At 40.2% G+C, this 27,926-nt stretch overlaps 1 protein-coding gene across 5 annotated transcripts; it reads left to right on the plus strand.

Moving 5' to 3' along the window:
* The first annotated feature begins 2,235 nt into the window (after window positions 1-2,235).
* Window positions 2,236-27,884, plus strand: LOC114247282 (uncharacterized). Of its 5 annotated transcripts, none has more exons than XM_089729297.1 (18): window positions 2,236-2,398; window positions 9,446-9,589; window positions 9,954-10,078; window positions 10,708-10,880; window positions 11,539-11,672; window positions 13,225-13,427; window positions 14,372-14,560; window positions 15,002-15,144; window positions 16,984-17,135; window positions 17,853-18,034; window positions 19,026-19,201; window positions 19,619-20,028; window positions 20,253-20,436; window positions 23,204-23,601; window positions 23,922-24,094; window positions 25,208-25,317; window positions 25,752-25,890; window positions 27,104-27,884. In XM_089729297.1, exons 2-18 carry the CDS (start codon window positions 9,448-9,450, stop codon window positions 27,446-27,448), a joined length of 3,378 nt encoding a protein of 1,125 aa, XP_089585423.1. In that variant the 5' UTR covers window positions 2,236-2,398; window positions 9,446-9,447; the 3' UTR covers window positions 27,449-27,884. The 5 variants fall into 5 exon arrangements, with proteins under 5 accessions (XP_089585423.1, XP_028036000.2, XP_028036001.2 ...); XM_028180199.2 differs by lacking the exon at window positions 2,236-2,398 and adding an exon at window positions 5,121-5,270; XM_028180200.2 differs by lacking the exon at window positions 2,236-2,398 and adding an exon at window positions 5,121-5,270 and having other exon boundaries at window positions 19,062-19,201.
* The last annotated feature ends 42 nt before the right edge of the window (window positions 27,885-27,926 follow it).

Here is a 27,926-nt window from a genome sequence, read left to right on the forward strand (position 1 = left end):
CCACCTTGAATCAATTGTATTGTTACGCGCTGGGGTTCCGGATAAATAAAAATTCTACCGGAGTACAACTTAAACCTGTATTAGCACTTAGAACACGTAAAATAGGTACTTCACAAACACTTTAAAATTCTCAATTCACTTCTTCCGCATCGCTTCAGGTGATCCGTTCGCTGTTTCGCTTCGAGTAGCTCCCATTAGTTACTAACTGCGTGCCAACTCTGCAACGCTTTTATAGTCGATACAATATCTCTAGAATCGTCGAGAACATTCCTCACAAATTGAATTCCTTCGACATGTGTTTCCGCTATCTGACAATAGATGGCGTTGTACTCAAATTCAAATTCAAATTCAAATTCAAAATCATTTATTTCAACTTGGATGTCATCAACTCTTCAAGAATTCTAGATGTTACTTGATCCTTTGACATTCGTTCGGTTATTCGGTGATAGATGGCGTTACTCTTACCGGTATAGCAGTATTGTAATCTGAATTTTACTTCGATTAATAATGTAGGTTTCTGTCTTTTATTCATGTCCTTTCAACCCCAAAACAAGTTATTCTTGTTACCACGTACATACAAAATGAAATAGATTTCAAATTGTGAACTGAATTTGGAAGTTTAAAATGATTTTGTTCTTGGAATGCCTAGCAACTAGGTCTTGTTGATTGCAACAGCATGCGATCCAATGCGTTTATCGTGTCCGCTGGCAATTACTCCGCATCAGTCAGCCGCTTTCGATGTCCCTAGACAAGTCTTGATTGATCCTCCTTAATCACTACGTAACTTGGCCTCTTAAACGAGCCCGCTGAGTTTCTCGCCAGATATTCTCAGCCTATTGCGAATTCACTGGTGGTAGGACCTCTTTTGAGTCCGCACGGGTAGGTACCACCACCCTGCCTATTTTTGCCGTGAAGCAGTAATACGTTTCGGTTTGAAGGGTGGGGCAGCCGTTGTAACTATATTGAGACCTTAGAACATATCAAGGTGGGTGGCGCATTTACTTGTAGATGTCTATGGGCTACAGTAAACACTTAACACCAGGTGGGCCGTGAGCTCATTACACGTCTAAGGGAAAAAAAATGATCAGGTCGTTAGGCAAGTTACTCTTACAGTAGTTACTCGTTAATCCTCTATACTATACCGATGAAAAATATTTCACGATTGAAGAACACTACAATAAGCAAAGTGATAACATGTACGCTCACAGTTCTAAAGAAGCTGCTCAAGTTGTCGGAAAGGTACAACGTGGTCATCATCCTGCGTCAGTGATGATTTGGTGGGTGCCTTATCAAGGAGTCACAAAATTACATTTTTGTGAAAAAGGAGCGAAAACTTCAGCCAATTCGTATCAAGATACAGGCTTGGAGTATGTTGTAAAACCTTTCAGTATTACACTTTTTTTAAAATATACCGTGCACTTTCCAGTAGGACTCCGCATCTGGTCACAAGGCACGAACTACCCAAGCCTGGCTTGAAACCGTTCCGGACTTTATAAGGGCTGAAGACTGGCCCTCATCTAGCTCAGACCTCAACGCTTTAGACTTCAAATTATGGTCAGTTTTAGAGGACATGGTCTGTTTTAAACGACACGGCGACATTGAGTCTCTTAAAAAATCTTTGGAGTAAGTAGTGGCGAAATTTCCCTTGGACACAGTGCGCAATTTCATAAATTCCTGGCGTGGCGAAAAGATTAAAGGCATGTTTAAAAGCCAAAAGTGGCCATTTCGAATAGTTTTTTTTTACTGATACCTTAATAAACTCAACTTAATAATTTCAACATCCGTCTGGTGTAGTGGTAAGTGACATGGTCACTACACTAGGGGGTCGCGGGTTCGAATCCCGCCAAGGGAAGATATTTGTATGATAAATATAAATGTATTTTCCAGGGTTATGGATGTATGTGTATAATAAAAATCTTACATTTATTTCTGTTATCTGGTACCTGTAACACAAGTTCTTTACGAACTTATCACGGGACCAGTTAACGTGGCGTGATTGTTAGTAAAATATTTATATTTATTTATTTAAATATGTAGGTATAAATTTTAATAATATTACATTATTTCATTAAAAAAAATTCATTTTCATTTGCAACAGAACTTATGGCCGGACTAGGTACACTTTCAACCTAATCACGGTACTATAGGCAAGAATAGGTAATTGGCGACGGAGCTCATATCGAACGTGTAGGCGAAGTTTTAATTTATTCAGTTAACTGCCTTTCAACACGAATGGCGGGCTTCTATCACTAGCTTGCATATATTAGCTGATAAATTTCACGCTCTTAGTGTTTCGTGAAGTTATTTTAGAATATACATAATTCGTGTTCTCTTAGGATTCCGCGAGACGTTGACATTATTGACTTGACACGGATCCGTCACTGTTCAATAAATAAAGGTAAAAGCAAAACATACACTGTTAATTCTCAAGAAGTTGTTTGAAATTTTAATTCGCGCCGTTCGAATTATAGAGACCCAACCCAAAAAATATGTTTTTTGGAAAACGTCGAATAAAGTTTTCAAACCGAAAAGACGTAGAGAAAGGGGACGGAGTGAAAGAGACTATCCATCGGATAAGTTTGTCCCTTTATAAGCCACTTTTGGTTATTTAATTATTATGAGGCGCCGAAAGGGGTCGTTATAGGTCGTTGAATTAAAGTCGAAATCCAAAATTTTGGAAATAGGTCTCTTTAATTCTAAAGGTGCGAATTGTTTTATCTATAGATTTTTTACCCAGAAAGTCATTAGGATAATTTATTATTAGTTATTAAAGCAATCTTAAGATTATTCTCATTCATGTCTATTACCTTGCTTTAAATTTGAAATTTGAACAAATGGTAGGCAGCAGTTTGGCTGTGCCCCTTGCATTGCTGACGTCCATGGGCGACAGTAACCACTAACCATGAGGTGAACCGTGTGCACGTCTGTCTACAAGGGCAATAAAAAAAAGTTCGAAAGTGTTTGAATACTGTTGGGTGATGGTGACTGGTGGTAGGACCTCTTGTGAGTCCGCACGGGTAGTTAGTAAAGTTAACTCAAATTTGTATGGAATTGGAAAGTTTGCCTACGTTTGTCGCTAGGGGCGCTGTTCCAACTCCATACAAATTTGAGTTAACTTTTACGCTATCGAGAATATCTTTTTGCCGCGAACTAGTTATGCATCTCGTTTTGAGGTTATTACAGCTGTTATTACAAGACAATTGGGATCATTAATTACCCATTAAAATTGAGATTGCGACCTGTTTCTTTCAAGTTGTATATTGTTTTTGTGCACGAGTTATTTTTTAACAGCCGTAAGTTATCATTCGGCTGTGACCTGACTCACCCATTTACATAAAGTTGTGATAGCATAGGAGTTTATTATTGTTTTAGCAGTTACCAAAATATTAGTTACTGCCATAATTTCGCTCATCAAATGTATCCGCTGTGTTTGTGAGGAGCCCATGTTCCTGTATATACCTGTGAGTTCGTGAAGTTTGAAATTAGTTTTCTGAGGGAAAACCGCGGCAAACGGCTTCGTTATTCAATAACGTAAGGTTGCGGTTATCTTCGCTATGCCAATAAAATCTATACCAATATATAAATCTACAGTGGTTTTTGCGGATGTTCCGTTATAACTACTCAACCATGCATCCGATTGACTTGTAACTTGATATCCATGTAGAAAATATATGCACTTAATGGATAGGCTAATGTTTATATGAGTGTTGGAATGACAATAAATACCTTATAATGTTAATTTTAAATGCCCAGCGAAGCGGGCGAGTACGGCTAGTTTACTAATAAATATAATTTAAAGCATTTAGTTATTAGACTTAGCTATTGACAACGCATAATTAACACTATTTTACAGTTCTCATTGTCACGGACGCCAGTTTGCGGTTTTTGAAATGAAAATTAAACTGTAAACCGAATTAAACCGCAAAATCTGTTGTAGTTATGCTCACGACTCGCAAAAGCGGTAGAAAATGCTAAGTATATTAATAACGCAATTTTTTCGTCACAAATAGGACCTAGTTTACCAGGATAATGTATCTATTGCTGATTATTTCCGGGTGACGTGGTAGTGACAATCGCTAAAGATCGATAAATAGTTAAGATGGAGTAAGATGGATGTGTGAAGTGACAAGAATGGACAAGATAAGGAATGAGTATCTGTATATCAGAGGAAGTGTGAAAGTAGGCCCGTTAATTAACAATTTAAAGAGCGGACGGTTAGCGTGGTATGGACATGTGATGCGTAGAGAGAAGATGCATGAGACTAGGGAGATGTATGGAAATAGTAGTGCAAGGTAGAGGGGGAAGAGGTCGACCGAAGAAGACATGGATGGTGTGTGTGAATGACAATTCGAGAGAGAGAGAGAAAAGTGAGGGTTGAAATGACGGTTGATAGAAGAGAATGGAAAAGAAAATTTAGCTGTGCCAATCCCACCCAGTGGGATAAGGTGGAGAAAAAGAAGAATTCAAATTCAAAATTCAAACAAAGTCAAAAATATTTGCCAAACATTAATTTGCTATTTTATTCATAAACCACGCACAAGTTTAAATTAATAAGGGGCACAAACGCAGGAATTCCAAACTCGTGAATACTACTAAGATAGTTTTGTTCTTAATGAGTTTTTAATTTGGCGCCGCGTTCCACATTTACAACTAGCTGATAAGAAGTTTCGGCGACTGATAACGGAACTTTACCTTTGTAGACTTGTCTTTCCAATTCCTGTTCATTCTTGTGTTGTTTTTATGTAAATGATCGATAAATTTAAATACAATTACGTGTCTTATGTTACGTGCAGTTTTCTTTATTACATTTAGCGCTGGCGGTAGTAGTCGAGTTAAACATAACCGGTATCCTTTTCATGTTGTAAAAGGACATAGGTACAGATAAGCCTTGTATTGAATTCGTAACTTCTAGGTGGAAGAACACTTATGTAAGCTAAGAGTCTGAGTTCACATTCTAATTTTCAAATAATATTAATTAAAAAAAAAACAATATTATCGAAATGAAATAGTAGTTAGGAGTGGTCAGTTTCCTTTTAATACGGCATTGAATACGTAATAACAAAAAAATAGTAATGACAGTGGCAAGTTTACAATGATGACTGTGATATTTCCGCTTGCGGCGCCATACCAACCATGGCATTTGATTCCCGCGCTTTGCCCGTGGCTGTATGTGGCGGAACATAGCACGGAGCGCTAACAAAAAAAAAAAAAACGCGCGAATTTTTCTTTGTTTCACGGAAGTGATGCAGTATAAATCTGCATAAAAACACGTATGTATCGTTTTTAATCTTGTGTATAACATTTAATGGAGCGAGAAAGTAAGGTAAGCGTCCCATAAATAAACGTTTGGAGTTTCGGGAGACCTTCAGTGTAATTCTACTCAGTTCGTGAATGTTTTTGTTGTTTGTATTTTTTAAGTTTTGGAAATTTCGTAAACCAGTTTTGCCTTGATTATGATTCGCAGCAACGTTTATTGTTTTACATTGTGTTTTAATACAGTTTTTCATAATAATATGTTATTAAATTGTAATTTATTTGAGTATAAAATAAATACATACAATATACTAACGTAAATTATAATAATAGAAACGGGCGTCTGGTGTAGTGGTAAGTGACATGGTCACTAAACAAGGGGGTTGTGGGTTCGAATCCCGCCAAGGGAAGATATTTGTATGATAAAATTAAATATAAAATGTATTTTCCAGGGTTATGGATGTATATTAAATATATGTATGTGTATAATAAAAATCTTACATTTATTTCCGTTATCTGGTACCTGTAATACAAGTTCTTTACGAACTTAACACGGGACCAGTTAACGTGGCGTGATTGTTAGTAAAATAAAAAATTAATTTTTTTTAGATAAACAAATAAAAGATTGTGTAAATCAAATTTACCAGAGAATTAATTAGAGAGTTACATGTGCTGCCCGATTTACATCACCGATTTCTCTGTCTTTATTTTTTTTCGGTAGTCTAGAAGATGTCCTTATCAGACGCTCAGCAGTGTCCCTGACATTGCTGATGTCCGTGAGCATCGGTGACCATTTATCATCACTGCCGTATGTTTGGTACCTATTAATGCAGTAATAAGAAAATCACAATAGACCGCCCATTATTATTTTTAAAATTAGAGACTTTACAGGGTTAATTTTGGATTCATTGGCGAAAATACTCAAAATACACGTTTGAACGGCTATAGAACTTAATAAAAAAAAAAACAATGCGTCTTTTAGTTATAAACAGCGGTGCCTCTAACAACACTCATTTGAGGTCAAACTTAGCTTATGAATTATTCACTATTATTATGAGAAATGGCAGTCTTATCTAGCTAACAATGCGGTAATGAGCTTAAAGAAAAATACACATTATAGTTGAATGACGGATAATTTATTAAATTGATTGTTTTTTGGTGAGGGACCTTGCTGCCTACAATACGACACGGCCGTCTCTGTCACAGCTACGTTGTTCGTGTTTGTACAATGAACACACATCTCTGTAAAGTGATGAGAACCGTACTCGTCGACCTTACTGGTGGTAGGACCTCTTGTAAGTCCGCGCGGGTAGGTACCACCGCCCCGTCTATTTCTGCCGTGAAGTAGTAATGCGTTTCGGTTTGAAGAGTGGGGCAGCCGTTGTAACTATAGTTGAGACCTTAGATGTCTATGGGCTCCAGTAACCACTTAACACCAGGTGGGCTGTGAGCTCGTCCACTCATCTAAGCAATAAAAAAAAATCGGCAAAGAGTTCGATGTGCAACCTAACCCATGCATCAGCCCGCGGAGTTTCTCGCCGGATCTTCTCAACGGGTCGCGATTCCGATGCAGAAGTAGATTCGAAGCGGTTGCTCTTGTGTTGTTGTTCTCCTTCGGAGGCGCTCGGGCTGCTGTTAGCAAATCCCACCCCTCCTGGCTTAGCCTTTGCTCGCCCACCTGTCCTGGTGAAACTGGAAAGGCCTCTGGGGGAATAGTAATCCCTCATTCATTAAAGTACCTAAAATAAAAAAAGATGTGTGTGGCCTGTTTATGATGGTATTTTACATGTTCCTTCATAGCTTCTAACTTTATTCACGAATTATACGTGTAGGACAGCAGTCGACAACCTTGTCAATCAAAAGAACAAAATATAGATGACATACAATTGAAATTTATTCAAAAGTGCCATTATTTTTTAACATATATTTTTATAGCCTTGTGTTTCAAAAATTTTTACTTTTCTCTTACGAGGCAAGATAATATTTCGTGCCTGAACTAAACATTTTGCGAAAGAGCCGTAGTCGAGGTGTCAAAGCGCGGCAGGTTTCCGACCACTTTTATATAAGGAAACCTTGAAGCGTCTAAAGTATATGGTAGTAAGATGTTGAGAGAATCGTTTTTTGTTTCTCATGACTATTTCGTGGTTTCATGATAGTAGAACGTCTTGTGGTCCGCACGGGTAGGTGCCACCACCCTGCCTATTTCTGCTGTGAAGCAGTAATGCGTTTCGGTTTGAAGAGCGATTAAATTTGTAAAATTGATAAATTAGCGTGATTTTTGGTAGTAGAGCGTAATGTATGCATTACTTCGGTTTGAAGGGTGGGGCAGCCGTTGTAGCTATACTGAGACCTTAGAGCTCATATCTCAAAGGTGGATGGCGGCATTTAGGTTGTAGATGTCTATGGGCTCCAGTAACCCCGTAACACCACGTGGGCTGTGAGCTCGTCCACCCATCTAAACAATAAAAAAAAACCTTTCTGCCGATTTGCGACACGAAGCATTTATGTCTTGCGTAGTCGACAATAGAGGCTTAGACCCCATGTCTCGTGATTTCATTTTGTGATTTTGATCCGCAGCAACAAAAAAGTCGTCGATGTTAATGGATTTTCGTGATCGAGTTTCATTACTTTCTTATTATTCAAATAGCACCGATCGATGTGTTGTGTAGTATAGGATTGGCGACCAACAATGACAATCAAAACTTGTATTGTCCGAGTTCCGCCGGAAGTGACATTATGTCTGACCGGTGATGCGGACACGAGGCCCTGGTTTCGTGATGCTACCGAACTAATTTGAAGTTATTTAAATGTGGTCACGGAATATATGATGGTACAGCGGTCTCGCTGTATAGTTGTTCCAAAGTATGAGCGCGTCTTTATTCAAATTCAAATTCAAAATCATTTATTTCAATTTAGATGTCAGCATAACACACTTGTCGAATGTCAAAATAACAATGTTAACTCTACCACCGGTTCCAAAAAGAGTCCTGAGTAGAACCGGCGAAACAAACTCAGCGGGTTTTTTTGTTTTATCTCAAAAAAAATTTTTTTAAGTTTTTATTTTTTATTGTTTAGATGGGTGGGCGTGTTCACAGCCCACCTGGTGTTAAGTGGTTACTGGAGCCCATTGACATCTACCACGTAAATGCGCCACCCATCTTGAGATATAAGTTTTAAGGTCTCAGTATAGTTACAACGGGTAGCCACCTTTCAAGCCGAAACGCATTACTGCTTCACGGCAGAAATAGGCGGGGTGGTGGTACCTACCCTTGCGGACTCACAAGAGGTCCTACCATCAGTAATTACGCGAATTATAATTTTGCGGGTTTGATTTTTGTTACACGATGTTATTCCTTTACCGTGGAAGTCAATCGTGAACATTTATCAAGTACGTATTTCATTAGAAAAAATTGTACCCGCCTGCGGGATTCGAACACCGTTGCATCGCTATATACGAATGCAACGGACGTCTTATCCTTTAGGCCACGACGACTTCAAAAGCTTGTAGTTGTAATTATATTGTAACTATATATTTTCGTTAGTGCACAGACGGAGCGGTCCGTAGCTACATACATTAGCTACATATCGCCTACATTGACGCGTATACAGATTGGTCCCCCACACAACTAAGGGCGGCGCGCAGTCGTACTTTGCAACAACTATAGTAAGTTGGTGATAGAATTGTCTTCGATTCGACTCGAAGACGAGGAAGATGGAGTTTGGTGAAGGTCGCTCTAAAAAGTACTAATATGAGGTGAAATTAATTAAAAGGTGGTCTATTCAAGTTAATCACGACTTCATCTGCGTGGTCAAGTGTAAAATTATTTTATCTAAAGTCTCAGGTAACTTTTCTAAAGATTAAAATACAGGTTCTCAAAACTTTAAAAAATATTAATTCATTCCTTTATTTGAGGTGAAAGAACGTCAAACAAACATACAAACAAACACACTCACATTTATAATATAATAAGACGAATATCTAATATTATAAATAGGTATTAATAAGGTATGGATATATGCATAAGATAGTGTGCCATCATAAGCAATTTTGCTTACGATTAGCTTAGCTGTCACAGGTTAAACATCCGATCTAACTGCAGCAGCTTCATATCTGATACCTTATTTAAAAGAGCACATGCAATTTAGAAATACAAGTTAATAGAGTTCCTATCGATATTTCTGATATGGCCAGTAATGGGAGCTGGAGCGTCAGCAGCGGCTAGTGAGACGCCGGGTGGAGACCTTCGGCTTCCAGCATCGGGGCTGCGTTTCACCACAAATCAGCTTCGAACTCTAAATTCCTATGTCGAGACTTTATGGGAAGATGATCAGAAAGGTGAGAGAGTGTAGCTTTTAGAACTAGACTGCCATAGTAGTTCTGCAGGTAGGGTTGTGAGCTAGCAGGAACACCAGTATACCTGCGTGTTTTGTGGTACAGTCAACCTTTGTGTGTTTGGGTAATCCTGAGCTTTCCCTGTAATGCAAATATAGTAGGAAGTTTACGGTTGCTCATGCAAAGTAAAAGGGGTAAACTGCCCTTTATAAATAAAACAAGTTAGGTAGTTCCGATTTTACTCCGTATATTATGACAAGTGTCTGATGTGTCGGGTGGGCTATGTCTGACTGACTATATCAAGCGATGTACAAAGCCGCATGCGCTACTAAACTGTGTCCCTACAGGAAGCGTACTTGTTTTTTAGGGAGAATATCGACAGAAACCGAGAGCGCTGTTGAGAGTTTGGTCCAGAGAATCGTGGATGGGGCTGGACGTCGGGACCCCAGGTTCGGGTGTTCACACCTCATCGCTTTGCATCGTGGAAAGAAGGTAGCTAAACATTCCTCATTTCAAAATGCCAGGGAAAAATAAACCGCTCACTCTGGTCTGATTCGCGATTATTAGGTACGTTCAAATGTAAGTTCATTTTCTTTATAGATTGATGGAATTTATGAGATCATATTGACGTATGCGTAACGTTCAAATAAAGCGTTAAGATATACCGTTACTTCATTAGACGCGAATCGTTTTCCTTGAAGCTTGTGTTAGTCGTTGAAAAGTAGTTTTGAAGTTTTTAACTTGAGCCGATTTTGACTACGCATTTTTCTTTCCTTTTCTAATAGCTGGTAGCCTAAGGGCTATTCCAGCTACTCACCTACCGATAGGTGAACACAATACCGAAATAAATATTTCTTTGGGTCTATATTGGTCACATGACGCATTGACTATGAAAATGAAATCGAAGAGTATTAAGGTAATGTAATGTATAAATGTATGGGATCTAATGCGAAGATCACTCAAGATTTTGCTTACTGTTTGTATTTAAGTTTATCTTGAGAATGTTTAGAGGAAGTCTTCCTCAGTGCCTGACCTTGGAGAATAATATTTTAAATGTTTATCTACGTAAAGATGTACTACCTTCAAACCGATCCACAACTAGATGTTGGAACTTGTTTCAGATGAGGTCTCGGTCCTTGGAGTACCTAGTGACCCTGGACTCTCTTCCAGTACTCAACTCTAATGACGAATGTCGTCTCCATGACGGTCCAACTGGTTACGGCCGGGTCCGGCTGACGGGGAGGGATGCTGAGAAATGGGAAGAATTTCTGACACCTGCGGGATACTTGTGCCGGTATTTTGGGTTTTAGTCTCGTGGAACTTAGATAGTCGTGACACATTTTGCGAGCAATTCACGTGTGGACTTTAATTGAAGATAGATAAAAATGAAAACATGTGTTTGTATTTAATTTGCGTTATAAGTGATGATGGTAGCTGTCGTGGCCTAAAGGATAAGACGCATGTCAAGGGAAGCGACTGTATCTTGGTTCGAGTCCCGCAGGCGGGTACATATTGTTCTAATGATATGATACTTAGCAAAATTTCGCGAAACTTTTTCACGGTGAAGGAATAGCACCGTATACTTGTAGTATAAAAGAAATTCACAGAAATTCATGGATAGAGATCCAAACGATAGGGCTGGAGGTGAATGTTTGTGAAGTTTTCAAGCTTTGGTTTAGATCGTACTGTAACAATTACGTACTACTGTTCATAATTAATTTATATACATTTTTACTGGTGGTAGGACGTGTTGTGAGTCCGCATGGGTAGGTACTATTATGTATCTCCTGCCACGAAGCACTTGCTGCTACTAATGGATGCCGGTCCGAAGTCTGGAGAAGCAGTGACTTTAATTGAAACTGTGACCTCATGTCTCAAGGTGGTAGATTGTAATTTATCAAAATCTAGAGCATTCAAAAATCCGTTCTAAGGGAATGGTTTGTTTTTGATAGAGACAAAATAGTAGAGCGTTGGGTGGGGTTGGTGGCGCGCAGTGCGGGCGCGCGGGGCGGGGGCGCAGGCCGGGCCCTCGCCGCGCGGGCTGCTCTCAGGGCTGTACCCAACCAATACTGCTACCTGGAGAGGGGTAAGTCTTGCACATCAAAACTATAGTGCAAGGTGGGGCTTACACACTCCGGTAAGTATCACATGGGCCGTGAGCCTATCTAAGCAATAGAAAAAGCTATAAAACAAATAAGAAAGAGAAACAAAACCGGTTGATGAACGCGAAAAGAGAAGAACGCAGAAAGCGGTGCCTAATTGTGTTGTTGTTGTCTTCTTAGATATAGATATTAGCTTAGATGCCTAGACCAGGTCACGGTCATGGCCCTCTTGAGGCCTGAGGTCGAAACTGTATTACGACAGTCTCGCTCTACGGGCTTGAGGTCGAACACTAAGTTTTGTTACGGCAGTCTCACTCTTCAAAACAGTGTGCTTAGTTTTTTAACTTGTCGTAATTTGTATGGAGTCGGAACGGCTTCAATTCGTTTGCCGCTAGGGGCGCTGTTCCAACTCCATACAAATTTGAGTTAACTTTTACGCGATCGAGAACGTTAAAAACTCGCACTAAGCACACAGAACTAATGATTGCTTCGAGACATAAGTATGCAGGATAATGGTATCCTGTATAGGAAAAGAAAGAGTTTAGTATATAGAGCAAACAGCACACGTGTTGTTCCCACGCTTCGCCGACTTCGCCCTTACTCGAACTTGATAAAGTTTTAATTAAAACGATTTTCCCCCGGAGCTCGGGAACGGTCTCGACTGTGAAACTAAATCGTTTACGATCCGTATCTCACACCGATTTATAGATCGGCCGCCGCTTGTCAAACTCGCGCTGTTAATATTCGATGGTTCTGTTGTTAGGATTGAGATCCAAACAACAGGGGCTGGGGTTGAATGTTTGTGAAGTTATCAAGCTTTGGTTTATGTCGTGAAACAGCGTGGTTCATAATTAATTTATAGGCATTAGAATGATCTGTTAGGATTAGGGCTTGGTGATGGCTAGGATGCCACGGAAACCGGGTTCATGAAGTAAATGCGATCTCCCGGTCGCAGTCAAGTTTTTTGTTAACTTGGGTATTGTGAGCCTTAATCGCTTTGACGACTCGTCGGTCGGGAGTCTTCGGGGTAGTGCCGCGAGTTTTGATGTAGTGGTGACCGCGGGAAACCCTTTATTCTGATCGGGTTCTGACCCCGGACGGAGATTGGACGTCAGATGTGAGAGTGCAAGGGGAGTTATTTGATGCGGGAAGGTCCTAAAAATATTCTTAGGCCCGCGGTCTGCACGCAACTAAGCAAAAAAAATATCCAAATTTAAAACTTTAAATGACTCTCCTGTAAAGATGAAAAATGTCGTTTAAACAAACGAAAAGGCTTCGTCAAACAGAACGCGTAATTAGCGCGCGTTAGAGCGCTACGCTATGACGCCGAGATGTGATGTACTACTGTGGTAACATACCGTCACACAGAGCGCCAGCGCTATAAGCGCTATAGCGCTGGCGCTCATATAGGCTAAATAGCCTTCGTCTGTGAAGTCAAAGAGTTTCAAGTCTAATAACTGTGTTCACATTCTGAATTCTATCATGGGTTTGAATCGTGAATTTAAAGAATTTCACCAAAGCTGTTCTTTCCTCAAGCATCATCAGGTTTCACCAGTATCGACCGTCGTCTGGCCATCGTGGAAGGGGCGGTGTGGGTGATGGTCCGCGTGGGGGGTGGGGAGGCTGAGGCCAAGCTCGTATTGGGAGCCAGGGTCCAGGGCTGCCACCCACAGGCCTATACAACCAGAGTGCCTATAACACATCCGTTGGCGTTGCTACATTACACTGCAGCTCAGGGGGTAAGATTTAGAGAGAGAAGAAGAGAGAGAGGGAGAATATACTTTATTGCACACCAAAACACAAACAAAAACAGTCAACAATTGTACAATGGGCGGTCTTATCGCTAAAAACGATCTCTTTCAGACAACCGTATAATTTACAGAAATTCCGAAAAAGATAAAAATACAGCAGGCCTGTTGCGGTGTACTATTAATGATACTTTATTAAAGAAAATACATATATACAATAAATAGATATATACCGTTAAACATAATATGAAATCACTATATGATTTATATTCCAATATAACTTACATACACATAATAAATCAACAGTATAGATAAAGCATAAAGCAAACAACACTAGGCGGATTAGTAATGTTCCTTCACCATTCCTTTAAAGCATTAATTGAGATAGCATTTAACTGTCTATAATTTTTTAAGTGAAATACCTTTAAGCGTATTTGACATTTGTGGTGTTGTGTGGTGTAATTTAAGCACCTTCTTCTGTATTTTAATGATTTATTATTAAAACTAGAGGACCCGACAGACGTTGTCCTGCAAAGTTCATTCAAGTCGATCTAGCCGTTTAGTTGTAGTACAGATAAATAATCTAGATACCGACTGCAGCGCTATCTGCCGGGCTGATTTGTGAATCTAAACCATCCAGGGTGCCACCCAAAGGCATACAAAAAATTCATTCAAATCGGTCTAGCCGCTTAGGAGGAGTTTAGTGACAAATTCACGCACAGAAGAAATATATTTACTAGCTGTACCCGTCCGCTACGTTGGGCATTTAAAATTAACATTATTATTTCTCACCCCCACAAAGCTTCTCATCATAACGCCCCCGCAACTGGTGTAGGGAGCCCAACACTCATATAAATATTAGCTTATCCATTAAGTACATGTGTTTTCTACATGGATACCAAGTTTCCACAAGTTTCACCAAGTGAAATTTCCAGATGTATTATGCCGTCACGGCTGGACCCCCTCTAAGCGCGGCCTGTCCGGACCGGACCTCCACTTGGCAACTCTGGCATCCGGCGCTGGAGGCCACCTTGGACGCTCATTGCTCTGAGCTGTCCACGGTGGCCAGGATCGCTGGAGCTTTGAACGCTCTGGTCGATAAAATGAGAGAACAGAGTCACCAGGTAAGATAAATAGCAGAGCTTAGACACTTTTATAGTTATTGTATTTATAGTAAAAAATGGTTCTGTTGCGGTGTGCAGTATTGTGGTTTTCTTAATTTTTCATTCTTAAATCAAATTTATCTTGTAATAGGGAATGTCGTATATAAGATAAACGACCTAGCTCGCTTTGTGCTTTCCCTCTATCCACGGTTGAATGGTTCGCGAGACGCTCTGTCTATTTTCTCACTCTCGCTCTGCCTAAATTGTATCTTATCTCTCTAGCCGTAACGAATCTGTCGCGAGTTAAATTTTACTCTCAACGCGTCTAAAGAATTTTCATTTCAAAAAAAATTGAAAAGTATAGAATTCATATCGGAATCAGTAGTACTTTTCTTTAAGCAAATTAGATACACGAAGACTGATAATAGCCGGGATCATTGAGAAGATCATTTCCATTGTCAGGGCAGTCTCCGAGCTACCAGTCGCTACCTGGTGCAATGTGCGCTGCGGCGTCGCCTGGACCGGTGTGCGGGATACGCCTCAGCGGCCGCGCGGTGCTGCCCCGGGGCGCACGCGTCACACCACCTGCTGCTCGTACTGGATTCGTGAGTCGAAGCACTAGATAATGACAACAGCGATCATACGATTCGTTGATAATGTCTATGAGCTCTATATCCAACTAATACTAGACGAGCCGTAAGCTCGTTCACTCCTTATGAATGTTATACAGGTGATATAAATGTAAATTTGAATATTGAAAGATTAGAAGAAGGAACATAAGAAATATAAAAACATTTTTAAAATTGTAAAATATAAAAAGCATAAAAAAACTGGTGAAGTAATAGCTTTAAATGTTGTTTCTCTTTATAGAGCAACTCAATTTGTGCTGTAGTTTTACTTAAACTTTTACTTTACTTTAGCTTAACTTTTTTTTTATGTGAATAAAATAATACATTATCTATATATTAATACGTGAAGCAAAAACTTTGTATCCCTTTTTACGAAAATTGCGCGGACGGAGGAGTATGAAATTTTCCACACTTATAGAGAATATAGAGAAGAAGTGCACAATACTATTTTTTTTTTTAAATAATGCATAAAAGATACATTAAATCAATAAAGAAAACATTACACACACTACATACCATGTATTTGACGCACACACGCATGCATACTATTTATTGTCAAACTTTTGTTCTTGACGTTTGTGGTCAAATTGAGAATAGATTAAATATTGTTTGTCTTTATTAATATTTTTTCATAGTGTAGCTTTGGCGAAATTTGTGATTCTATAAGTATAAAATACAATCATAATAGTGTACAAACTTATTATACAATTCCAATTAATTATAGTCGAGTTTCGCCTACTGCGGGACCTCTAGTATGAATTAACAAAGAAATCTAATATACAAGCACATAAAATAACAATATGAAAAAAAAATTAAGACTATACCTTATTTACTCTATAGATATTCATCTTCTTCAAATATTATTTGAATGGTCTATAGTTAATAATGCAAGTGGTCCCCCAGTAGTCGAAATCCGACTATAATTAATTGTAATTATAAATTTGAACGTTATTATTTGGTTCTATTGTTAAAGACTACTTATTATAATTCTATAATCACAGATTTTGCCAAGAATACACTATAGACAAATGATATTAATCTATTCTCAATTTTACCACAGATTTTCTTCTTCTTTTTCCCCACCTTATCCCACTAGGTGAGGTTGGCACTATAGACAAATATTATTTATAAAAGGCAAACAATATTAATTTATATTTCAATCTCAATTTGACTACAGACTTTAACAATAAACTAAAGATTATAATATTATATATGTATGTGTGTGTGTCAAATACACGGTATTGTGTGTAATGTTTTTATTTATTGATTTAATGTATTTTTTGTGCTTAATTAAATAATATTAACATTCTGCACTTCTCCTCTGTGTTCTCTTTAAGTGTGGAAGATTTCATACTCCGTGCAATTTTCGTGAAAAGGAGTACCTAGTTTATGCTTCACGTATTAATATGTATATAAAACTTTTGGTTGGATATGGTTTGGTTGGATATGGGATGAAATATAATCTCTATAAAATGGTGGTCATTTACTGAGACTTTTTCAGTGGACTTTTTGGAGGATCCCGAAAAGTTACGCTCAGCAGCTTTGTTTCATTTTCCCACATTTATGCACTTTCACAGATATTAAACAGTTAATAAACCACCGTAATTACACATTTAAACCTGAAAAAACACTAAGTAGACAAAATAACACAAAACACACCACTTCACTCTTCGCGTTCCCGCCAAAAAGTCAACTGACAGCGTCATCTATATGATTAATCAACAGCCATAGAGTGCTGTAAAAATGTACTTTACGAGTAAAGAAGCCTAGTAAGTTTCATTACATATAGATTACTTTTCCCTTTTTATTGTACAGTTTGCTATCGATATGCGAGCGCGGCGGAGTGGCCGGGTATGTGCACCCCACGGACCGCGGGTGCTTGGTTCGTCGCGGCGCGGGGGACGCTGACTGGGACAATGACGCTGTCTGCATCGCAACTTGCTTACGGAACTTGAACAGAGTTGCAGGTGAATATAAAATTATTAAAAATACTATTACGCTATTATTTAACGCGTTCCTTTACTTATTGGTTTTTAATATAGTGAGTTAATTTATAATATACAAATCCGCATAAAATTTTAAAACAAATTGTTTTTAAATTATGTTCTCTGAAAGGTATAGAGTCGCTGTCGTGTTGAAAATTTTTCGGTGAATAAAACCTTTATATTTTTATGCATTTCGTATTTTCATTAGTAATATAGGTAATTATATCGTCGTGTTATTGGTTATGCGAGCCAATAAGCTCTATAATTATACTTCAATATAATATGGCCGTTCGTCTTGACATATGAGGTGGAAACTTTATAGTTATCAAAATATTTTGGTGGGAATCTGCCAAGTAAGCTCACCAGAGTTCCACTAGTCACTGCAATGCGTTTTCTGCCACCCAGTTTGACGCACGAATTCGAAGACTCAGTCGTATTGGAATTCAAAAATGCACGTGGTAGAGTCAAGGCATGCATTTTCAAAATGATGCAACTTTAATTAACAGGTTTCTACCATGAGGTTTCACTGAATTTGCCCCCGATTCCGAAAAATTAAAAGTGCATAATTTTATTTATGGTTAGTTTGTGAATACAGTTGATTTCGCGATTCAGGTGGTTAAGAACTTAATGACTGTATCGCGGCAGAAACGGCGGTGGTAGTATTTGCAAACTCTATCTTCGCTCTACCTTTATCTCTAGGTGAAGAAATTCCCCTCGCTCCATCAGAATCTTTGGAACTAGCGCTGTTCAACCGCTGGGAGAATTTGAATCGAGAACTTAAAGCTTCTGTCGGCTCTACAAGCACGTACTCTAGGAGACAAATACGCTACTTGTGGAGAGTCGCCACTGAGCTTGTTAAATGCAAAAGTATGGTTTATTCGGTAAGTTATATGTGTGTATGTTATCAGCCGAGAGTAGCACCATCATATCTTTCATCGTAAGAGTCTTAAAAATCTTTTTTTATTATTATTTTATTGCTTAGATAGACGGACGAACTCACAGCCCACCTGGTGTTAAGTGGTTAGCAGAGCCCATAGACATCTACAACGTAAATGCGCCACCCACCTTGAGATATAAGTTCTAAGGTTGCCCTACCCTTCAAACCGAAACGCATTACTGCTTCACGGCAGAAATAGGCAGGGCAGTGGTACCTACCCGCGCGGACTCACAAGAGGTCCTACCGCCACTAATTACGCAAATTATAATTTGAGGGTTTGATTTTGATTACACGATGCTATTCCTTCACCGTGGAAGTCTATTGTGAACGATTGTTAAGTACGTATTTAATTAGCAAAATTGTACCCGCCTGCGAGATTCGAACACCGGTGCATCGTTCGACACGAATGCACCGGACGTTTTATCTTTTACGCCACGACGACGACCAATGTAAAATAAAATACATGTAAAAGAGTTTCGCACCTTTTTGGTGTTAAGTGTTTATTGAGCTCCATGGACATCAGCAATGTTTCTTGAATGTCTCGTTGGGCTACTAGTCTGTGACTATTATACAACCGGATCCGGCTTCCATTCCCGGTCTCATTGTCGTAGAACCATTATTTATTGTACAATGTTTCTTTTACAATAAAAAAATTGCGAATTTCCGGTCGGGTTTTTTCTTACATAAGCACTATTTGTGAGGCGGCAATATACTAGTATATAAGCAGAAGCGTAAATTAAAGTTATTCTAAATAAAATGTCGGTTGATAGGTCTTAATTATTGTTTTTGTATGAAATTCGTATATTTCATCCAAAAATCGCAAATTGGAAACCGATTGAATCTCAAAAATATAAAAAATAAAAACTATTTCGTTATGTCCAGAATTGCTTTAGCCATTGGAAGTGGAGATTAAGAGCTGATGGTTTTGACTGCAGGAACCTCAGAGCAATTTCAAAATGAACTTAATACAGATGACGTCATCGAACAGTGAAGCAATAGAAGATTTGATACACATTCTGGCGATAATGCTGGATCAGGCCAGAGACTTGTATCTGAATGGTCTCCAGTGCAGGACCTTTAAGGAGTTTGACCGGGAAACGTCTGTGTATAGGTGAGATGGAGTCGGTTTATCGTTTTCTGAAGGCTTGCAATCTGTGTGTAGCGCCAGCTCATAGGTGTCCCAAGGCAAATGTCGCTTTGAGACATGAGGTCGTAGTCTCAATTGTGTGGCTGCCCATGCCCGCGAGACCGTGATTTACAAGTAACGTATTATCCGAGGGATACCTATACTGAACTAAAGCTCCTGTTGCTAGTAAACGAAAATAAAAACACATACAAAAGAGACTTGTTATTTAATGAGCTAGCACCTTTTCTCGGTCGAAAAGCAAAGATATTCTCCTGATTTTTGGTAAAGAGGCAGTGTGGTCAATGAAAGAAGATGGCTTTCGAAGCACTTCAGACAAAACACAACTAAAATACATAGCCCTGACTAAAACAATGTTACTATAAAATATTCTACTATCCACAGATCAAAAAAGTGGAATAAACTAAAAAGCTACTACGATGCTTCTTCGGCGTGTCTCATAGATGCCGTTAGACGTGACCCTGATCTGCAGAACCAAGATTTGACCAACCCACAGACCTTGATGAAGAGCATCTTGAACTGGCTTCATAAAGGCTGTAAAGAAGATAAAAAATATTTAGCACCGGTCTTGAAGCCATACTTAGATGGTCTTTTCAATTCTTCTCTGGAGAATTCTTGGTTTTTAGAAGACTTTGAGATGAAGCAGTCATCATCGGAGCATGATGGTTTGAAAGAGTTCTGCCTTGGGGTTCATGAGGGAAGCATTGATCCTTCCATGGGATTGTTGGAAGTGGCCAAAAAGTACACTTGGGCCAAAGTTATGGTGGACTTTGTGGAGAAGTTTCGGCATATCGGTAAGTTTTAGGAGCTCTATTTTATTATTTGGAATAATATTCGATACAAATATTTCACAACGCATTGAAAGTCATAATTTTTGCCGCCTACCGTTTGCTTCTGAAATGACCTGTATGCTTCGGTTTTTCTTGAGTTCTATAATATGTCCTTCTTCAAATAGGGTATGACAGAGGTCTGCAGCTGTATGTCCGAATGCTATAATAGCTTATTGTTTTGATTGAAGAGTTTCGCGTGGTGTTCCCCTCAAGTGGAGGGGTGGCGGTGTGCGCGCCCCCCCCACCCCGGAGCGCGCCCCCCTCCGCGCGGACCCTCACGCTGACCGCCGCCCGAAAGTCGGAAGCTAAACTAAGGCTGGCGGAGAGGTGCGTCATAGGCGCCTTCCACGATGCACTTACCTTTACTAAGAGGTAAGTGTTTTACATTCAATAAAACATAAAAAAAAACAATTACTACTACTACTAAATTACCTGATCAAGCGTTACATCTTTATGGTTTTCATTTACCACAAAAGTAAAATAAAATTCAAAAAAGAACTATGCATTGTTATTTGATCCTTCGAGCCGAACATGACAGTGTTAAGGAAGTTGTGTAAAGTGGCTTATATACGTTCAAATATATATTGATAATAAACACCCAAATAAAGTGCAAACAAACCTGTTGATCACACAATATTTTCCCGATGTGGGAATAGAACCCACGACCCTCGGCGCATCAGTCAGGGGTGCTAACGACTGTACCACCGAATCAGTCAACAGTAAAACACAAAGTAAATAATTTCAAGATTTACTGATGGTTGGACGTCTTGTGAGTCCTCACGGGTAGGTACTCTGCCTATTTCTGTCGTGAAGCAGTAATGCGTTTCGGTTTAAAGGGTGGGGCTATCGTTGTAACTATACTGAGACCTTAGAACTCATATCTGAAGGCGGGTGGCGGCATTTACGTTGTAGATGTCTATGGGCTCCTGTAACCACTTAACACCAGGTAGGCTGTGAGCTCGGCCATCCATCTAAGCAGTAAAAAAAAGGACGACGAGCTCATATTTCCCGATAATTAAAATTGTGAGCACGCTCTTGTGTTTTATGTTACCATGAAATTTTCCCGAAGTCCTGTATTGTAAAATTGTCTAAAATGGTTCACTGTCAGTTGAATATTTTACGCAGATTGGCCGTTACGGTGAATTATTGTATCGTTAGAGCCGTTACGAATATCGTTAGACCGATAAAAGCTACGGATCCGATAGAGTTTTGTAAAAGAAAACAGTAATTTGTGTATATTGGCAGGTGAAATTACGTGGGACCTTTTGCGGTATTTGGCTCACGAACTTATTACCCTCTTATTGCAGGGTGATCATTGTTGCTCATAGACTCATGTTGGAAACATGTGCTTACTAAGAATGCCTTATAGTCTATGTTTAATATAATTGTCAATCTAAAGGTTGCCTGAAATTTTCAGGTTTTTTTAAGTACAATCAAGTATAGTCGGAGTTATGTTACACATTCCTAGTTTTCTTTTCTATGTAACAAAGCTATGAGTTGGATCGGAGACTTACAAATGCTTTTTTACTGTTTAAATCGATGCATAGGTGGCCCAGTTGGCGTTAAGTGACTACCGGGGCCCACAGACATCAACAACATAATTGATCATCAGAAATGAGTTCTAAGTCTCAGTTTAATCATGCAACGGCTGCCCTGCCCTTCTAACGGAAATGTATTACTGCTTCACGGCAGAAATAGGCAGGGTGGTAGTACCTACTTGTGCGGGCTACACGTCCTACTACCAGTAAAAAGGCATGAATATCCATATATAGACATATATCGTCTCTTCGCATAAAAGTGTACAATTTCCAAAAATATTCGAAATTGAGTTAATATGCGGAATTATTTGGTATCACCAGTATTGTTTCTCATAAATGCTGTAAAAAGAGCGTAGTTTAGTTTTTTTTTTTTAGTTTACCTATGTTTTGACTACTATTAACAATATTAATACATAATTTTATCTTTCTTTAAAAGACAAATAATGTACCTGATAAAAAATAAAAAATAAATGTTGCAAAGATGATAAATATTAAAAATATCACATGTTAAACCTTTTAAGCACTCTCCTGTAAAATTAGTAAGTTTTGAGACTATACAGTTTTAATGCGAGAAGACGATATATCGACCATACCAATTGTAACTTTACCAGACTACCGTCATTTCTGGAAGCCTAGAAAAATACGTACCCCGAAACGTTTCCAATTAATCGATAATGTTTATTTCTCGTAATTAATACGCCGTCGCGCCGTGAGTGACGAGGGTCAGCCCCGCCGCACCTGCCGCGCGTACACTCTCTGTGCGGGTATATTTGTTTAGGGAGATATTAATTGATGAAATTTTTCGCGTGTACCGATTAATCAGTTCTTGTTTCTGTTTTTTTTTATTGCTCAGGTCGGTGGACGAATTCACGGCCTACCTAGTGTTAAGTGGTTACCGGATCTATAACGCAAATGCCGCTACCCGCCTTGAGATATAAGTTCTAAGGTCTCAGTATAGTTACAACGGCTGCCCCACCCTTTAAGCCGAAACGCATTACTGCTTCACGGCAGAAATAGACAGGTTGGTGGTACCTTCACGTGCGGACTCACAAAAGATCCTACCACCAGTAATTACGCAAATTATAATTTATGAAAATAAAAAATTAAATATAATTAAATAATTAAATATAATTAATTAAAAAGGAGAAAAGAGAAGAAGAAAAATAAAAAAATCTTACATTACGGACGTTTTTTCCCGGTTAGGGTACCCCTCCGCATCGTCCCATAAGGAACTTCGTTCCAAAAATGATGTTATTACACGTATTTCACTTAATTTCCTTTCCCTCTCTCTCCCTTCCGCTTCCTTTTAAAAGTACAAATCTAGACAACGTTTTAAAAAAATATAAATTAATATAGAAGTTTGTTTGCATGGACCCCTCCTCAAGTGAAGGTGAAGGCCTCCTCTAAAGAATATCATCTGTTTCATTGTTAGATGTTCACCTTTTCTTGGTTGGTCTACCTGAACACATACCTAAAAGTTGTATAAGTGGAGTTACAAATAAAGTTATATAGAATCAAGTGAACCACTGCAATATGTGTATTTATTTCCTAGTAATTAGTTTTACATTTTACCTTACTTACCTGCAACAATGAACCAACAGCGGTATTCCACGCCACGAAAGCGAAGAAATTCTTACAAGCGTCAAATCCGGAAACTACTGGAGGAACTCCGCCAAGCCTGATATCATACCCTCGACATCATACCAAGACGTCTCTAAGCTGAACTTAGAACCCAAGCACAGAAGATCTCGGAGGAATCGACCAGTGACGTCATATTTTCCAGAAATTTCGATCACAAAACAAGGTGACGCGAAGACCTTGAGGAGAAAATACCATACGTTGAAGAGTCTAGTATACACTGAACCGGTGGAGAGTATCAAAGAGTTAAGAAAGCGACCGCGGTCTGCTGGGTCTACTCTCAGGAATAAGGAGGCTCTCAGTAGACCTAGTCTTTTGGAAACTTTAGATTTTATTAACAGCGTGAAGGATGCTTTGAGCGGTGAGTTTGTGGTCCATTTATTCTTTAACTTTTTTTTTATTGCTCAGATGGGTGGACGAGCTCACAGCCCACCTGGTGTTAAGTGGTTACTGGAGCCCATAGACGTCTACGACGAAAATGCACCACCCACCTTGAGATATAAGTTCTAAGGTCTCAAGTATAGTTATAACGGCTGCCCCACCCTTCAAACCGAAACGCATTACCGCTTCTCGGCCGAAATAAGCAGGGTGGTGGTACCGCGCGGACTCACAAGAGGTCCTACCATCTTTAACGAAAATAAAGTGTCTGTTTGTTGACTGAAATAAGTTTTGTTGGTCCAGTCGGAGAGTCTGGCGCGTCTGATGCCGAGGAGTCCGCGTGGTCGCCGGCGGACGAGTGGCTCGTGGGGCAGACGGCGCCGCTGAGTCTGCTGGCCGCGCACTCCGCGGGAGACACTCTTCATTTGGCGCTGGCCGATTTCATACCGGCTCTGTTGAATCGAGGAAAGTTTACTGTGAGTGTGCTTTTCATTCAATTGAATGATGCGTATCTTTTGGACAGGGATTAGTATCTTGAGGCGTGATGTCCGTGGACATCATGGTGAAGGAATAATAATGTGTAATAAGAATCAAACCCGCATAAATATAATTTGTGTAATTTTTAGTGTTAGGACATCTTGTGGGTCCGCACGGGTAGGTGTCATCACCCTGCCTAATGCTGCCGTGAAGCAGTAATGCGTTTCCGCTTGAAGGGTGGGACAGCCGTTGTAACTATACTGAGAGACCTTAAAACTTATATCTCAAGGTGGGTGGCGCATTTACGTTGTAGATGTCTATGGGCTCCAGTAATCACTTAACACTAGGTGGGCTGTGAGCTCGTCCACCTACCAAGGCAATAATAAACAAAAACTTTCAATAGTTTTGGAAATCGGTGTTCTTCTAAATTTTTTACCAGGAAAATGGCGGTTCTTTAATAGCTTTTTGATCAATGTTTTTATTGATTTAAAATGGTATTTCAGTTGATGATTCTCCAAAAAGTTCGTGTCTATTACGAGGGATTTTTATGTTAAGCAGACTTAATACGATAAACATAGGTAATTCTTAGGTCAGGACAAGTAATATTTTCCCGCGATGAAGATCAAGGGGCGACCTGAGGGGGTAGAGGCCGTGCGGCGCGCTACCAGTACTCTAGCGCGCCGCCAAGGAGTATCCATAATAGAGCAACCGGTTGGCGGTGTATCGCGTCGCGACTCGGTAGGCTGGTTCTGATCCAGCGGAGTATTCCGGGACACCGTCTGGGCGGCCTGACGGGCTGTCGTACCGGGACGGCCGACGTTTCAGAGCCTTCGATTCGCCTCGAAGGATCCGTCGGCCGGGCGTCCTTGGGGTGAGCTGCGCCGTCTGGTTGTAGTGTTGACCGCGGTAACCCCCTTACCTCATCTGATTTCTGACCTCGGAGGGGATCGGACGCTTGGGAGAAGGGTGCAGGGGACTCGTTTAGTGGGTAGGACCCTGCAAACATCCTTGGGTCCGCGGTCTCGCAGTCACGGACCAGTCCCACATACCCCGCGCGCCCCCACAAGTAATATCTTGAGTGGTGTTTCAGTATTGTTGTGTGTATTATCCAGGTCCTGCAGGAGCTGTGCGCGCGGCTGGGCGCGGGCGGCGAGGGCGCCCTGCTGGCGCTGCACCGGCTGGCGCGCGCGGCGCGGTCCCGGAGCAGCGAGCGCGCCGCCCGGTACGCCGCGTGTAATTAGTTTCCAAACGATTCTTTTTCACCTGACGGTTCTCTGGAAGGGATCGCCCTTAGCGATAAGACCGCCAATTTTTTTGTATTTAATGTTTCGCATTGTTTCTTTTGTTGGTGTACAATAAAGAATAGTCTCTCTCTCTCTCCCTCTCTCTATCTCTCCTCCTCTATCTCTCTCTCTATCCCTCTCTTTCACTCTATATGAGTCGGAACAGCAGATAAAATGACAGTCCATTTGGTGTTAAATGCTTACCGCTGTTGGACATACACCTTAGTCGTCTCGGCACATGGTCGACTAGGATTTTAGTGGTCATTCAAGGTTCTCCCACCAGATTTTTGATAAAAACACCGTAATCGTAATTATCCAGCCCCACTATGATACAGATATTAATTAACTCCATACCATTTCTAAACGTCAACAGCTCTTGGAGACTTCCTGAAGCATACCCCAGCAGGTTGGAGTCGGTGCAGACGTACAAACCGAGGTCACCAGACTATGAATCAGGGGATGAAGAGCCTCCACCACCGCCGCCGTTACCGCGCAGGTCCAGCAGGAGACAGGTGCGTTGTAGATGAAGTCTTCTAATTAAGCATGTGTTGTTAAGAAAAATCTGTTAATTTTCAGTCTTTATCATCTGCTGCCAATTCAGGTGTCGGTAGCCAATAACGAGCCACAGTTACAGAAGTATATAGTAATAGAAGTATTTATAATTTGCGTAATTACTGGTGGCAGGAGCTCTTGTGAGTCCGCACGGGTAGGTACCACCACCCTGCCTATTTCTGCCGTGAAGCAGTAATGCGTTTCGGTTTGAAGGGCGGGGCAGCCATTGTAACTATACTGAGACCTTAAAACTTATATCTCAAGGTGGGTGGCGCATTTACGTTGTAGATGTCTATGGGCTCCAGTAATCATTTAACACCAGGTGGGCTGTGAGCTCTTCCACACATCTAAGCAATAAAAAAAAGGACGATTGACATGTGAATTCACTATGGGGGTGAGTTCGATAACCAATCAGCTCATAAACATCATTACATACCAGACCTTTTTCTTTGAGACATGAGAGCAGTCGCAATCTCAACGATGACTTGTCCACTCTTGAATACTGAGTCCAGAATAGTTTCGCGGAGGAATACTGCGGAAGATGGTACTTACCCTTGTGGGATTACAATTTACGAACTTCATTTTTAGTAGATGATGTCATTCCTTTAATAAAAAATTTGTACCTAACAAATTGAATATTAGTCAGAAAATTTTACGCTAATATTTTTAATCAGTCACAATTATTTTAATTTTCTTAGAAGTACAAGCCGTACTCGTCAGCTTCGCTGGGCATTTAAAATTAACATTATTATTTATTGTCATTATTATTAGAGAGTCCAACACTCATATAAATATTAGCCTATCCATTAAGTACATGTGTTTTCTACATGGATACCAAGTTTCAAGTCAATCGGATGCACGGTTCAGTAGTTATAACGGAACATCCGTAAAAACCACTGTAGATTTATATTTTAGTATAGATATAAACTCACAGCTAAAATGATGGTCATTGTCGAGCATGGACATCAGCAACGCATGAGGCATAGCTCAATCGCTCATCCTCATAGTTCACATATAACTTAACATCCCAGTTACCAATAAGACCATCTTCTTCTTTTTCTCCACCTTATCCCACTATTTGGGGTCGGCACAGCTAATTTTTCTCTTCCATTCTCTTCTATCAGCCGTCATCTCAACACTCACTCCTCTCCCTCTCATATCATATGGTTACAGATAACCTACACGGACTACACCGCCCTCCCCCCCCGATCCGCCACCCAGGGGCCGGCGGGGGGGCGCGCCGCCGTCACCAACCCCCTCTACGACGTGACCACGACGCTACCCAAACACAAACTCACAGTCAAACGATCGAAGTCGTTAGGCAGGAGTTGCAGCACAAAGCTGGGGGACGGTTTCAGGACTTTGGGCCACAGGAGTAGGACTAACGACGTGCTGACGGCCACCGAGGGCATGAGTGGAGTGACGGGCGTAGAGTCGAAAGGATATCTGTTCTATCGTTACAGCACTGCGGATGTCGTTGGTGACTCCTACAGAGTACATAGAGCCACTATTGAGTGATTCTTCGAGTGGGACTTCTATAAGGATGTGTAGGATCTGGTGCAGAGTCCTAGAAGCAAGGGCAGTTGGAGAGGAAACTAAATAAAGATGCTGCTTCAGACCAATAATTTATAGTCCACCAGAGTAGCTTTTGTCACTTCGCAATAAGGACGGAAAATGGGACTCTTTATGAATGGACAGGGAAGTTCGATCCACTAGTTACCAGATATCGGAACACGTGCCACTACCCGCCTTGAGACATGAGTCGGAGTCTCAATTGTGTAACGGCTGTCTCATCCTTCAAAAACATAACGGACAGTAAAACAGTGGACACAGTGACTGTTCCCGAGGGTGTAAGTGAAGGGAGAGTTAGAGCTTCGTTGAAACTTTGTTCCACACGTAATGAAGACGTGCGTAGAGTGAATAGTGTGAATTATTAAAATAAATGTTAGTCGGATTTTGCTTTTATTACCTCATCCTGTCCAAAAGAATGTATAGA

Source organism: Bombyx mandarina, chromosome 08, assembly GCF_030267445.1.
Source record: "Bombyx mandarina strain Sakado chromosome 08, ASM3026744v2".
NCBI classification, from domain to species: Eukaryota; Metazoa; Arthropoda; class Insecta; order Lepidoptera; family Bombycidae; genus Bombyx; species Bombyx mandarina.